The 15,335-nt window shown below is 44.5% G+C and overlaps 1 protein-coding gene across 1 annotated transcript in view; it reads left to right on the top strand.

Moving 5' to 3' along the window:
* PKP2 (plakophilin 2) overlaps positions 1-15,128 on the top strand; it is a 69,616-nt gene extending 54,488 nt beyond the window's left edge. The window contains exons 7-13 of the mRNA XM_030543717.1: positions 3,803-3,920; positions 5,649-5,810; positions 6,324-6,497; positions 7,179-7,332; positions 8,973-9,162; positions 13,106-13,193; positions 13,890-15,128. Of these exons, the coding sequence (XP_030399577.1) occupies positions 3,803-3,920; positions 5,649-5,810; positions 6,324-6,497; positions 7,179-7,332; positions 8,973-9,162; positions 13,106-13,193; positions 13,890-13,958 (955 nt within the window). The 3' untranslated portion in view covers positions 13,959-15,128. The remainder of the gene's footprint in view (positions 1-3,802; positions 3,921-5,648; positions 5,811-6,323; positions 6,498-7,178; positions 7,333-8,972; positions 9,163-13,105; positions 13,194-13,889) is intronic.
* The last annotated feature ends 207 nt before the right edge of the window (positions 15,129-15,335 follow it).

Below are 15,335 nucleotides of genomic sequence, written 5' to 3'. Positions count from 1 at the left end.
ATTTTTTACTGGCCACAGGTGATCAAAACCTCATCCAAAAGAGAGTGCTGCCAGCAGCAGTGTACTCCCTAACAGTACACTGCAGCATTGATCCAGTACAGCCTCAGAACGAAAAGCACCACCTACTGATCCACAACATCCGCTGTCCTCGTGGTGCTCCCTGAAGGACTCTCATCCACATTCTGACCTGGCCTGACCCTGCTTAGGGCCAAATAGTCATAGCCCTTATTTGGTCATGTACAGGGGAGTATGTCTTCCCTCCACCCTGTTACTCCCCTGCTCAAATTGTGGTAGGGAATGGGAGGAGATACGACCATAAACATGCGTGCACAGCTGGGCGCACAGTGGAGAGTAAAGGAAGGGATGAAATAACTTACTTCTCCCTAGCGTAAAGGAAGATCAGAGGAAGGAGCTGTGCCTCTGAATCATAATTTCTTCTCGGTTCTGCTCCTTAGGCAGTGCAGCCAGGTGCCAGCCCTGGCCCATCACAATTGTAAGGCTGCACTCTAGTCCTTTGTAAGATCTGATAGTATTATACCTCCAAGCACTATGGCTGCTGCTGTCAAAAATTCATACAGGAGGATGCTTTTTGTGCAGTGATTTTCAACTAGTGTGCTGTGGCATAGTGTAGTTCCATATCAGCTAGTGTGTCTTTGCCAGTAATGGAAATTCCGTACTTATCATTCATGATATTTTTAGCTCTTATACGCTAGTGAAACTGTTTTTGATATGCACAAGCAAGGCTGTTACACACACCTCTGTAGACATAACCATAAACTGGCAAAAGGGATGACGTGTTTCAAGTGTGTTGTATCTGAGGAAAATTAAAATCGCAAAGCAACATCGATGGACGCCATGTGAATAAGCTTGATTTCCAGGTCCATTAATTCTACTCAGTATCATTTCACAAAGGAACAAATGAACTCAGAATTATACATACTAACAACAAAGCATGACCGAAAAGAAAACTGCAGTTATAATGCATCCTTGTTTAAACTGTATGAATACCACCAGAGGCAAAAAAGCACAAGAATTGCATTGGCAGCATATAAAACACCACATCTGTTTTATAGTGCATAAACAATAGGGAACTTTTAAAGTGGTAGTTCATCAGCTTTATGGCATTAATAAAATTTTAAACCATTGTAATTTGCCACCTGGTTGTGTAAAACTTTTTTGATGAATTTATTGTGAGTGACTCATTTAAAGGGAAATTTTGCTCCCTTGTTTGTGATGAACTGTGATATCAGACTGCATTGTATATTCTTTTCCAACGAAGAGCCTGAAATGGGGTGCAGTATGCAGGCTTTTCCCCAGCAGAACTGCCTGAGGTCTAAATAGTGAGGCTTAGATTTATGATGCCATTATTCTGAAATTCAGATCACATTCTGTTATAGAAATAAATGTATCTTAAAGTTATTGGCCTCATTGCTCTCTCCTTAAATTGGTAGTTCATTTGGGTTCAGCTTCAAGTGGGAGTTTTTGGTTTTTAAATCACTTTTATAGTTCATGTTAAGATTATGTCTCACAAACTACAGATCTTCTGACTGAAAGCTGGGGTGGACAGTTGTTCCCTGTTGATCTATGAGGCAGAAGAAATCATGTAGCACAGATTCAGTGGCACTCTGAGCTGAGAGAGCGAAAGGTGGCTTTAAGCTTCCTTTGCACCTCCTATATTCTGGCACTCTTCTGGAGCCCTCTGGGCTCGCCTAACTTAGACTCCAACTGCCAGAAGCCTTCTGTGGGCCATGGAAAGGAGAGAATAGCCAGAGTGTAGTATGCTCTGGCCATGTTCCCTACCTCTCCACTCCCTCGTTAAATTATCTTAGTCTGGGGATAGCAAGGGAGACCAGTGTAAAGTTGCCCTTCAGCTATACAAGTCTGAGCAAAGCCCCTTACACAGAGGGCATTCCCTGGGGTGGAGACACCTACTTGTTGCCTTTAAGCCAGTTTAAGGGGATTTAAGGGAATCAGGGAGAGCATCCTATATTGGGACACTAAGCCAGGTGAGTGTAAATATCTCCCCACCTCTCTTTCACCTGTGGAAGCAAAGGGGAACTAAATATTTATAGCTGATGAGGAGATAGGCCCACAAACTCACCAGAAGGTCGAGGAGATGAGGTGAGCAAGGAAGAGGTTCTTGGCCACTGACCAAATCCATCAGTTCTTCATAGCATCGCTGTGGGGACTCTAGGGGAGGGAAGGGAGCCTTTCCAAATGGATCTAGCAAAAGTCTCAGCTCATGCTTACCTATTGCATGCAGCAGCAGCAGCAAATGTGGCTCATCTCCTAACTCCTCACTCCAAGAGGTGAGGCAGGACTGCTGCTGTCGCTTCCAGGGAAAGCCCACTTCCTGTTCCTTCATGCCACATTCCTATCACTGCTGCAGTAAAAAAGCTCTGGGCCTTTTTCCCTCCTGGGTTGAGCTCTCCTTACACTCACAGGAGCTGTGGGCTTCCCTTCAACGCTCATTAAGTTTGGGAAGTTGCTTCTGCAGCAGAATTAATCTCTGGTTCTCGTTTGGTCACCAAGTGAGGTGAAGGGCAGTCTCAAAAAGGGAGGGAAATATACACTTGTTCACTGTCCCAGTACAGTAGCTGGGACATGGACTGATAATGTCTAGGCCACCAAAATAAACCAAAAAAAGAACAGCATATGACTCCAGCACCACCTCTGGTCTCTGCTTTCAGCCATTAGAAAGTAGAGAGAGAGGCTGGGGAAAGAGGAAATACAATATGAAAATAACTCTAAAAGTTAATTTGAAGAACAAACTCCCAATTGGAGTTCAGCTCCAAAGGAGCTACTAATTCCTGGCAACCTTTATGGACAAGTCCTAATATTATTTACATCTAGACATCAACAAGTTGGTACTCCCTTTGTACTAGTGTTGTACAAACACACAGAAATGAGAGTATAGTAGAAGTGAAGCCAATAGGATTCAAGTAGTCTATAGAATCCTCTATTAAATTTTATAGGTTTTTTAAATCAGCCTAATAAATTCTGTTGCTGGAATATAGTTCTCTATTAAGTGCTATATGGTAGGATTTTAAAAAAATCTATAGAAGAGCACTTGAATTTGGCCTCATAACTAAGACTTTAAATTGCAGTGAGCTGAAGAAGTATGAACTTGTTTTATGGCAATTTGTGGAATTGGAGAATAAGTATTCAGAATGCAGAGTATGGAGAAGGGAGTCATCTTCCATTATTCAACACTTACGTTTTATAGCTAATGTACAAAGGTTGCAGAACTTCTTATCACGTGTAACCATAGATGAGTGATCGTGGTTTGGAGGATTGAATGGGTTTGGATAACTGCCCCAAAGTATGGATGCTTATCCAAACCTGGGGTTGCCATATTGTGGCAAAAATCTTCAAATAATCTTTCCAGTGATATTTTGACACATCCATTTACAGTCCTGAGTTAAATTAGAAATCTCACATGGAAATTAAATAATAGAAAAAGCCTATCCAACTTGTCAAACTTTAACGAGTGTTGGTCCAGCTTCTAGGTGAAGGTTTAATACTGGTCTTATTCTATACAAATAGATTCACCTATCCTTCTACAGTATGTTATACTGTGTGGGAGTACTTCCAGGGTTTTAAGATGACAACCTTAGTTAGCAGAGTCTTCTGTTACTTGATGACTTTTTGATTACTCAACATCTGGTGACACCCTGCAGAGGAGTCAAGTCATGGCCCCACAACTTCAGTATCGTTTCTGCTGTTTAGCCAGTGGATGGCAGGAAGACAGGTAAGTGACCAGTATAAATCTCTTCTTATCAATGTATTTCTTTCTGGACAGAAACATGAGTTCTGCTGGCCCAGAAGGAAGAAAAAAGATGAGAGAATGTGATGGATTGATTGATTCTCTTGTGTATTACATCCAAGGAACCACTGCAGACTACCAGCCTGATGACAAGGTACCTCTTCAAAATGAAAGGATTCTGCACCAGGACTAATTGAGAGGGGAAAACAATTAAACCTTTCAATTCATAGAGATATGGTAGAACCTCAAAGATATGAACACCAGATCAGTGCTTCAGTGCTTGGTATGATGTCTGTAGATGGAGGTGGAAGAGAGAGGAAAAGCATGGCAAACATCTCTCTCTTTTATCATGTCTTTTCTTTCCTCTTGTCTTTGCTCCCCTCGCTCCCTTTCAGAGTCAGGTAAGCATTACCTCATTGTAGTCCCAAACTGACCAAAGGAAGGAGGGTGACTCTCCTGAGAGTCCAACAGATCCTTTGTTGCTGCCTAAGCCGGTGACTTTTGTTCCTAGGAGACTGGGCTGGATTTGTCCCATATATGCTCTGATGAGAACACATTTTCAACCTCATAACTATTTACATGAAATTACAACCTATTACAACAATTACTATAACATCACTATGGGCAGGTCTATGCTACAGCCGGGATCGATGCTCTGAGATCGATCCACCAGTGATCGATTTAGCAGGTCTAGTGAAGACCCGCCAAATCGACAGCAGATCGCTCTCCAGTCAACCCCTGTACTCTACCCCCGATGAGAAGAGTAAGGTAAATCGACGGGAGAGTTTCTCCCGTCGAACCCCCTTGGTGAAGACCCCACGATAACTCGGCTTGAAGTATTTTGGCTTACTGTGGTAGTGTAGCCTATGACAACAATGCTCAGTGCATCATGAGCCTTCCAAAGACACCCGACATGACAAAATTTGCATTGGATACCGCACAATCATTTTATAAAGATGAACATGGGGGTGCTGGATGTTCCCCCAAGGTACAGAATATCACAGCAGGGGAGCACCAGGGCTCAGGGCTTTAGGTCTGGGGGGAGTGCTGGGGCTCAGAGCGTCTGCTCCCTGGCTCCTTTCCCAGCTTCAGCCCTAGAGGGGGTGCTGGGGCTCGGGTTGCCCCCCACAGATGAAACCGGAGTGCAGCCATGGGGAGCCCCGAGCCCTAGCGCCCTCTGCCCCAGGGCAGAAGACAGGAATGGAGCCACAGGGCTGATGCCCCTTGCCCCAGCACTCCCCCCGGATCTAAAGTCCTGAGCCCTGGTGCTCCCACGGGTCCGAAGCCCTGACCACCTTCACCCTGCCTGGAGCCCTGACCCACCCTGCAGCCGCAGCTCCAACCTTCCCCAGCCTCAGTGACTGAAGTCCATAATGTCTTGTTCAGAGTTATGGACATTTCAGAGTTATGGACAACCTCCATTCCCGAGGTGTCCATAACTCTGACGTTCTTACTGTATGCAGAAATTATTGTGAAAGAACTATCACATTTTCACTTAGCAGAGATGAAATGTCAGATAAGACACTTTTCATAGGTGGATTTATCATTGTGTCCTATGAGGATAACACACATAGGTAGAGAGTAAATTTTTCAAAAATGTCTAAGTGAATATAAGAAGATGCCCCATATTTTAAAAAGTGATTCAGAGCTAGATTTGTTAATGTATTTAGAAGCCTAAATATGTAGATGAGTTTTAGTGGGGTTTTCAAAAGCACCTGTGGTTTCTGGTGGCCTAATCACTATTGTCTAGTTCTTCTTCAGGCGACCAAAAGCCCAAAGGTTGGCCATGTAAGATCCTGAATCAAACATTCCTTCCATGTCTGTATTGTCTATTCGACATGTGCAGAGAGCTATAATGATATCTACTTCTTCATTATTTTAGGCCACAGAGAACTGCGTATGCATTCTTCACAATCTCTCCTACCAGCTAGAATCAGAGCTGCCTAGCAGTTATGCCCAGAACATCTATATACAAAGAAAAAATACTCCTACCAATGATAAAACCTTGGGGTGCTTTGGAACACGCAGCAGGAAAACAAAAGTGGTAAATATGTGAATTTATTATACTTTGAATTGATAGGCAGTTCTAGCGTGGCTGGTGACGAATGGTGATCTGACAACAGCTGCAATAGACCTGGGGTCCTTCAGGGTTAATAACTTGTCTGGCAGCATGAGCCAACCAAACTCATTTCAAATGAATGACACTTCACTAGAAGCTTGTAGGATTGTGACCCACTGCTGTTAGTATGATAATGTCTGATGTCACAATATTTTTAAATACTTATCTTTTATAAACCATTGTTTGAGTTCACAGCATACTGTAGTTTGTTATATCTGGGGGTCTGAAGAGCCAAGCAATGAACTTTGATTTTGATCTTATACTAGTTTTACATTGATTTTATTCTGTTGACTTCAGTTGGTGGAGTTACTGCTGATTGACATTAGTAAAAATAAAAGCAAAATCAGGTACCAGTTACAGAATGCCTGCTTTAGATTGTGATGCATTGGGCCATATAAGTTCTCCAGTTCTAAAAGTTTGATCTCTTTACATGTTTAGAAGCAACAAGATACTCTGCTGCCCGAGGAAAAGAGCAGTCCCAAAGGAGTAGAATTACTCTGGCATTCCACACTTATTAGGATATATCTCTCCTTAATAGCAAAAAGTACAAGAAACTACACTCAAGAAGGATCTTTGGGAGCTCTCCAGAACCTCACAGCAGGCAGTGGACCAGTAAGTCATCCTGTTTCTTGTTTCTTTTTTAATTTAGAAAGGTGGAGACTAGGGCCACAATGTGAGATGTTTATAGCTTTGAGCTCAGACCCCCATTGTGAAGTTGCAAGCTCACAGGATTGATCAGTAAGAATGAATCTAAGAATATGGACATAGGGGAGCAGGCTCAGAATTGTGGATACTTTCTGCTTGGCACGTTAAGGGGCTGTTCCTTCTCTGTATGTGTCTCCTTCTATATAACAAGCTAATTCATTGGGACAGAGATGAAGGCATGAGTGTATATAATAATGATGTAAAACATTTTTTCTTCTAATATTATAATTATTTTTCTATGAATTTCCTCGAAGAGCAGAAAACTCCCTCTGACACATCCACAGCCAAGGTATTTTTAAAGTGTCATCACTTTTCTAGTATACACCACTGACTGGCCAAACAATCCCAGGATCAGGTGGTACAAAAGGGATTTAAAGCTGCTATTGCATCACCTATCTCTTCCATCCAAGTTTCCACATACTTCAGAATCTGGGCTAATATCTCAAACGTTCCTGAAAATGATCTATCGGGAAACTTGTAACTGCATTGCCTGCGCTTTTCAAAAAATGAGATAACTTAATGTGATGGTTGTTTATACAGCAGTAGAGTCATAACAATTGCTCATTAAAGTTGTATGCCTTATGACAGATGCCATTTTCAGCAGCTCATACTGTTGTCCAGAAGGCAAATGGCCTTCAGAGTATTCGATTCATGCTGCATGTAAGCAATCCAAGTATAAGGAGGACAGCCGTCTCATTGCTCAGGAACTTATCTCGTAATGCCTCTCTGCAGAGTCAAATAGGTGAGCAAAGGACTGTTTTCTTTCAGATTTTATCTTTGTTCTCTATTTTCAGTTTTCCTTTTTTTTTTTTTTTTTTTTTAAGAAAAGATTGGATTAGTGGATTTAACAGATTTAGGGCCAACGCTTGCAGCCTTTTTTCAGGTAAAGGTCCCATTGACTAAAATATAGGTTTTGCCCAAGTGAGGACCATAGGCTCGGATTCTCTCTATTTAACAGTATTATGTATTTCTCATCATATCTTTTCAGAAAAGATTAAATGAAAGAACTTAAATTAGTCCAGTTTTGGAGAGGGAAGATAGTTTTGCATTTAAAGTGATTCACACTCTCACAAGTGTACCATGATGTAATTAATCCGTATATTTGGCCCTTTGAGTGTAGCCACTAGCTGTCAAGGTGACTGTATGCTGGCAAATCTTCTCGTTGTGGCCTCTTCCCACTGGCACTAGTGTAAAGCCATGTCTACACTAGCACTTACGGTGGCAAAATTTTGTCGCTCAGGAGTATGAAAAAACACACCCCTGAGTGATGTAAGTTTGCTGGCAAAAGTGGTAGTGTGCACAGCGCTATGTTGAGGGGAGACACAGCTACTGCCGCTCATTGACCTGGTTTTATTATGTCGACGGGAGAGCTCTCATAATGCAGAATTATGCTGTGTAAAATCTATGAAAGTGTGTGTAGAATCAGGTCGTTGTTCACGCTACTTGTGTGTTCTACCCCTTCCCACCCCATCCTGTGTTTCTTGTCTATTTAGATCGGAAGCTTTTCAGGCAGGGGCCATCTACTACTCTGTGTTTGCTCAGTGCCTAGCACAGTAGGACCCCATTCTCAGTCATTGAGAATGACTGAGGTACTACCGTAATAGACATGATTAGAAACATGAACACAGGAGGCTCCTTTCCCACTTTACCAATGCAGCCCAGTGCAGCATTTAACCAATAACTTCAGTATATTTTGTTGTAGGGATTCGTGCTCCATATTTCTGTGCATCTCTTGAGAAGTGCTGAGTATCCAGAACTCTCAGTGATTTGGTCTCAAGCATCATTTTTCTAAAAGTGTTCTTAAGCACCTGTGTAACTTCAAGCACATTTAATGTTCAGCCCATGCTTAGGTGCTTTCCTGAATGAGGATTGGTTTATACACAATCTTAAATTCTTTCTTAAATCAGGGCCTTGAACTGGAGTTCAGAAAGCTCAGTAGCTCATGTGATCAGGCCCATAATGTATATACCTCACAGTTCAGAATTGCTACGCTAACATTTATGCTATATTATCACACCTTGCACAGTTAGTGCAAAGATATTTTATAACAGTTACATGAATTAATTGAAAATTAGTGAAGTGTCCCCAGCTTGGATGGATTGGAGTAAAATATAATATATATTAATCTGCCTCGGATTGGGGAGCTGCAAAATATACTGTAGGGAGGAAATCTCAGCCTTTCAATATTTATAGCTGGGCATCATTATACCCACAATTGGCTATAAAATAAAATCATGAACTTTCTTATGAAGGGACAGCCCACCTGTTAGCAGACATCCAGTAACATAGGTAGAGTAAACCTGGTATCAGTGTGTTGTATATACAAAGCAGACTATATGGTACATTTGTAATTGAATTCTTTGTTTCCCTTTCATCCTCTAGCCACAAACGTCTTATCAGATTTGGTCTCCATACTTCCTGACTCTGTCCAAGGGTCAGAGGTTACCAATGAGACCACAGCTTCTGTCTGCTACACCTTGTACAACTTGACCCAGAACAGCTCCCAGAATGCCCGGCTTCTCCTAAACACAGATGGCCTACCAAAGATAATGAACATCAGCATGAGTGACAGGTAAGCCATTTTAAAGTTCCCCCAAGATAAAAGAGCAGCAGCATCCATTGGAAAGAATATAACTTAAAGGAATAGACAGCCTAAATAATAATTGTAGTGTGACTCAAATCAAACACATTGGGTAAAACAATGAAGCCCTTTTTAATAACTGCTCTATCCTGTCATTTTAAATGGCTCCTTAAAAGGTGATAGGTAAGGCTGAGAGTCTTTCATGGAGGTCACAGAAGTCACGGGTTCCATGACTTTCTGGGACCTCCGAGACTTCTGCAGCAGCCAGTGGGGCTGACCCCAGGGCTGCCTGAGCAGCTGAGGCGGCCCTGGGGCCAGCCACAACAGCTGCAGCTCAGGCGGCCCTGGGGCCAGCCACAACAGCCGCTGCTCCGGCTGCACCAGACAACTGGTCCCGGCTGCTGCCCGGGAGCAATGATCCGGGACCAGCATTGGCATCCCAGGCTACTGCACCACCAGCAGCAGCAGTTGTGCCCTGAGCCGCCACCCCCCTCACCCCCCGTTCCAGAGCAGCAGCAGTGAGGCCCTGGGCCACCACCCTCCGCCCAAGAAGCAGCAGCAGAGCCTTGGACCTTCCCCCCACCCCCACCCAGCAGCAGCTTCAGGGTCCCAGGCTGCCCCCCACAGCAGTGGCAGGGCCCCAGGCCAACCTCCCAAGCAACAGTGGTGGTGTGCCATAGCAGCAGCAGTGTCCACCAGGGTGTCCCCTCTCCTCCGAGCACCTTCAGCACCCTGGAGCACCCTAGAGCGCCAAAAATCTAGTCATAGGTATTTTATAATACAAGTGATGGACAGGTCAAGGGCAGAGGCTTTTTTTTTTCTTGCCCATGACCTGTCCATGACTTCACTGAAATTATTCATGATTAAATCACAGCCTTAGGCCTGGTCTACACTATGCATTTAAAACGAATTTAGCAGCGTTAAACCGATCTAACCCTGCACCCGTCCACACAACGATATAAAGGGCTCTTTAAAGCGGTTTCTGTACTCCTCCTTGACAAGAGGAGTAGCGCTGAAATCAGTATTGCCATGTCAAATTAGGGTTAGTGTGGCCACAAATCGACGGTATTGGCCTCCAGGCGGTATCCCACAGTGCACAATTGTGACCGCTCTGGAAAGCCATCTGAACTCAGATGCACTGGCCAGGTAGACAGGAAAAGCCCCGTGAACTTTTGAATTTCATTTCCTGTTTGCCCAGCATGGAGCTCTGATCAGCACAGGTGGCAATGCAGTCCTAAATCCAAAAAGAGCTTCAGCATGGACCATATGGGAGATACTGGATCTGATTGCTCTGTGGGGAGACAAATCTGTTCTATCAGAGCTCCGTTACAGAAGACGAAATGACAAAGCATTTGAAAAAATCTCCAGGCTATGATAGACAGAGGCTACAGCAGGGACTCAGCACAGTGCTGCGTGACAAGCGTAATGGAAGGCCAAAGAATCAAATGGACGCTCATGGAGGGAGTGAGGGGGTACTGAGGACTCCAGCTATCCCACAGTCCCCGCAGTATCCGAAAAGCATTTGCATTCTTGGCTGAGCTCCCAATGCCTGTAGGGTCAAAAACATTGTCTCAAGTCGTTCAGGGAATATGTTGTCAATTTACTCCCCCTCCCTCCCTCAAAGAAAAGAGAAAAAAATCGTTTCTCACCACTTTTCAATGTCACCATATGTCTACTGGATGCTGCTGGTAGACGGGGTCCTGCAGCGCTGAACAGCAACGTCCTCTCCCCTCCTTTCCCTGGTGGCAGACGGTACAGTACAAAATGACTGATAGCCATCCTTGTCATCACCCTGTGAGTGCTACTGGCTGGCCTCAGTGAGGTCGGCCGGGGGCGCCTGGGTAAAAATGGGAATGACTCCCTGTCATTCCTGGCAGATGGTACAAAATGCTGGGTAACCGTCCTCATCATAGCAGCTGGAGCCTGAGCTCCATCAGCCCCCCGCCCTCTTTTCATGTCTAAAGAAAAGATTCTGTACTCCCTGAACTGTCATAGCAGCGGGAGGCTGCGTTCCTCACCCCCCTCCCCCCCCGCACTCTTTATCCTGCCTGGACTATCATAGCAGCTGGAGGCTGCCTCCCCCTTGCTTTATCTCGCTAAAAAGTCAGTGTTTCTTATTCCTGCATTCTTTATTACTTCATCACACAAATAGGAGGACACTGCCATGGTAGCCCAGCAGGGTTGGGGAAGGAGGGAAGCAACGGGTGGGGTTGTTGCAGGATCACCCCCTAGAATGGCATGCAGCTCATCATTTCTGCAGGATCTCTGGAGCTCTGACCCGGAGCGGCTGTGCTCTCTGGCTCTGTAGTAGACTTGCCCCATATTCTAGGCAGGACTGACTCTATTTTTAGACAAAACATAAAGAAGGGAATGACCCGGGGAGTCATTCCCATTTTTGTCCATGCGCCCCCAGCCGACCTCAGCGAGGCCAGCCAGGAGCACTCATGACAGCAGCAGATGGTACAAAATGATTGATAACCGTCATCACCAAATTCCAATTACAAACCGTACAAAATGATTGAAAACCGTCATCTCATCGCCAATTTACAATGGCAGACGGTGCAATAGGGATGGTAACCATCTCTGCTACCTTGCAAAGGCAAATGAATGCTGCTCTGTAGCACTGCAGTACCGCCTCTATCAGCAGCATCCAGTACACATACGGTGACAAAAGGCAAAACAGGCTCCATGGTTGCCATGCTATGGCGTCTGCCAGGGCAATCCAGGGAAAAAGGGCGCGAAATGATTGCCTGCCGTTGCTTTCACGGAGGAAGGATTGAGTGACGACATTTACCCAGAATCATCCGCTACACTGTTTTTGCCCCATCGTGCATTGGGATCTCAACCCAGAATTCCGATGGGCAGAGGAGACTGCGGGAACTATGGTATAGCTACCCACAGTGTAACGCTCCAGAAATCGACACTAGCCTCAGTACATGGACGCACACCGCCAAATTAATGTGCTTAGTGTGGCCACGTGCACTCGACTTTATACAATCTGTTTTACGAAACCGGTTCATGTAAAATCGGAATAATCCCGTAGTGTAGACATACCCTTAGTAACATGCTGTGGCTATGTCTACACTGTACCCCACAGGTTGCATCATGTAGGGCATGTGTAGAGAGAGACAGCAGTGAAAAGCAGGCCATGTCCACCTGCAGTGAATGGCTCTGGCAGGGGAAACGCAGCTGGGAAAGTCTCTGGCAGCAGTGAGGCTGTGGGACACTATACTGGTAAAAACAGTAGTGTAGACGGGAGGCACTGCTAGAGCATATAGGGAGCTGTGTAAGTAAGGTACATACCCACAGCATTCAGGCATATCTTTACTCTACTTGCCTAAGCGGTGTCTCACTGTCTACACTGCTTTTTATACCTGTACAAGGGGGGCGTGCAAAATATGTTCTCTATCAGCCACTGTAAGGAGCAAGCAGTGTAGACATATCCTATATTATAGGAAATTCATCTGTTGAAGGACTAGGTCTTTTATATAAATAATTCTCTTTGTGCCAGCCCTTCTCTCATAAGGGTGAAAGTCACCTCAGTAATGGGGGCCTACACAGGACCATCCATAAACGAAAGCCCCATTTTAAGCCTTAAGATTGAGTTTAACTAGGACAGAGAGCCTTTGATGGGTCCACTGTGCTGCAGTGTCTTTCACCCTTAGTGAATACCCCTTAGAGGTGGAGAGTTCAGACTACTCTGTTGGGAATATCGTCACTAATAGCTAAAGCAAGGAAGTGTGTTCCCTAAGCTACTTTAGGTGGTAGGGATGTCATGAGCTGTACTGGGGAACCTGAGAGAATGAACTCAACTCTTCTCAGGGAAATGAAGGGAGGAACTGATCATAAACAATCATATTTTTAAGTCTGAACACACATTGTGTTCACGAATTGGTATTTTAAATGTTTTATATTTATTTTTTACAAATTGTAGTAATATGCTCAGCAAAGCTAGCAAAGCTGCCTCAGTCCTCCTGTACTCCTTGTGGTCACATATTGATCTCCACAGTGCCTACAAAAAGGTAAGATCTGAGTTAGTGCAAACATTGAATCTGCCTTTAGATTAAACTGCTTTGGGGATTTCTTTGTGCAATTCATGGAATTCAGTATCCTGTATACAGAACCAGGGCTGGCTCCAGGCACCAACGGAGCAAGCTGGTGCTTGGGGCAGCCCATGGAAGGGGACGGCATGTCCGGGACTTCGGCGGCAATTCAGCGGCAGGTCCCTGAGTCCCTCTCGGAGGGAAGGACCTGCCGCCGAATTGCCGTCGACATACAGCCACCACATTAATTTAAACCACTGTTGCATGTCCACACTACGCCTCTTGTGTCAGCAGAGCGCATCCACACTAGCAGCTCTTGCATCGACACAGAGAGCAATGCACTGTGGGTAGCTATCCCACTGTGCAGCTGGCCGCAGGGTGCTTTGGGAAGGGTTTGCAATGTCTCAAGGGGCAGGTAGAGCATCACATGATCCAGGTTTCTCAATCCTATGATTCCATGGGCATCCATGGAATTAGATTACTAGATTACCAGCTGAAATGTGAGGAATGGAAGGGAGGCAGAGTGTGTGAGAGAGAGGAGGGGGGAGGGGAGGAGAGAGAGAGACCACGTGTGTGTTGGGCGAGAGTGAGTGGGTTAATATACTGTCGTATGCATTCCCTTTGTTTTCAGAATTGTCATTAACTATAATTAGATCTTTTTGTTTCATTCCAAAGGCTCAATTTAAGAAGATAGATTTCGTCAATACCCGGACGACAAGAGCATACAACTCACTCAAAGACTAAGGCAGGCTACAAATATATAGAGACTGTGTGTGGATTTATATAATTATCTATTCAATGTCATCCTGGCCACCATGAACTGTCAAGTAGCTGAAAAAACAGAGACTGATTTTGTATGATAGCTGATGCTGTCTTCTGCCTTTACCCTATATCACACTGTTCTCGGTGTACTTCAATATATCAATCGTCAAAGATGGTATTGTTAGGGATTCTTAGTGCAAATTTTTTTAAACTTACTATACTAGTCAGTGTTTCAAACAATAAGTATTTATACAGAGACGTTTGAAATTCTGACCTGCAACACATTCTTTATAGGCTACTTTTTAAACATGGAATTTATCTCCACACCATGTGAAATGGAACAGAATATACAAAAAGTTGTTTTATCATGTGCATTTTTAAAAGCACCCAGAAGGTTAGGAGGAGGGGTTTTTTATAGACGGGGGTGTATGTCTTTGTTTTTTTCATTTTTTGTGTTTTTCTATTACTTGTATTCACGTGCTCAATAGCTCACCAGTTGCTATTGCTTTGAGATCTCAGCAGCAACAGCAAAACTGACAAGCAGTAATGCAGCTTCAGCCCACTTTCTTCCCTTTCACTGCTGCCAGAATTTTTGGCTGTGTCCCAGAAGGAGTTTTAAAAAGTGTCGGCAAGTTACTCCTGGGGGAATTCTGTGCCACTGCGCAATGCAGAGTTTTGCAGAAATTAATGTTGCGTGTGCAGAATTTCTCTTTTTCCCCACAAAAAAGGGCTGCAAAGATGTTGCCTGCCACTAGGGGCCCCTGGACCCATCAGAGCCCAGCTTGCACATAGAAAACCAGACCAGGGGGAGGGGGAAGGAACTGGAGGTTTCCCAGCAGCTGCAGTTCCCAGCATGCCCTGAAGGAGGGAGGTGGCAGCATGAAGGAAACTCCGTGCAAGCCCAGGACTGAGCATTGGGCTGTTTCTCCCCCTGGATCCCTGGACTCTAGGAGGGTAGGGGGGTGAGTGCCTGGGCCTTGGAGAGCCCCATGTCTGGGCTCTGGGGGGAAGGGGGAATGAATGTCTGGCCCTCTGGATGGGCTTTGAGAGGGGAGAAACAGGAATTGGGTTGTCGTGGGGGTTTCTCTACTCTTGGGGGAATTTTGTGTGGGTATTGTTACAGACATACTTGCTGACAGGTATTTTGAAATAAATTACCAAAATAATTGAAACTGGCATGATTATATAGTGTTATTTTTACCAATAAAATTTGCAGAATTTTAAAAAATGTTGTGTGCCAAATTTTTAATTTTTTTGGTGCAGAATTCCCACAGGAGTAATCAGTGTCAGGTACCTTGGGCTAAACTGGAATGTGTCATTCATTGCTAATTGGGTTAGAGAAGTGATGTTGATTCATGG

The sequence above is a fragment of the Gopherus evgoodei genome, chromosome 1, assembly GCF_007399415.2.
Source record: "Gopherus evgoodei ecotype Sinaloan lineage chromosome 1, rGopEvg1_v1.p, whole genome shotgun sequence".
In the NCBI taxonomy this organism is placed as follows: domain Eukaryota; kingdom Metazoa; phylum Chordata; order Testudines; family Testudinidae; genus Gopherus; species Gopherus evgoodei.
The sequence above is the reverse complement of the archived record's forward strand: the minus strand, read 5'-3'. Positions and strand labels throughout refer to the sequence as shown.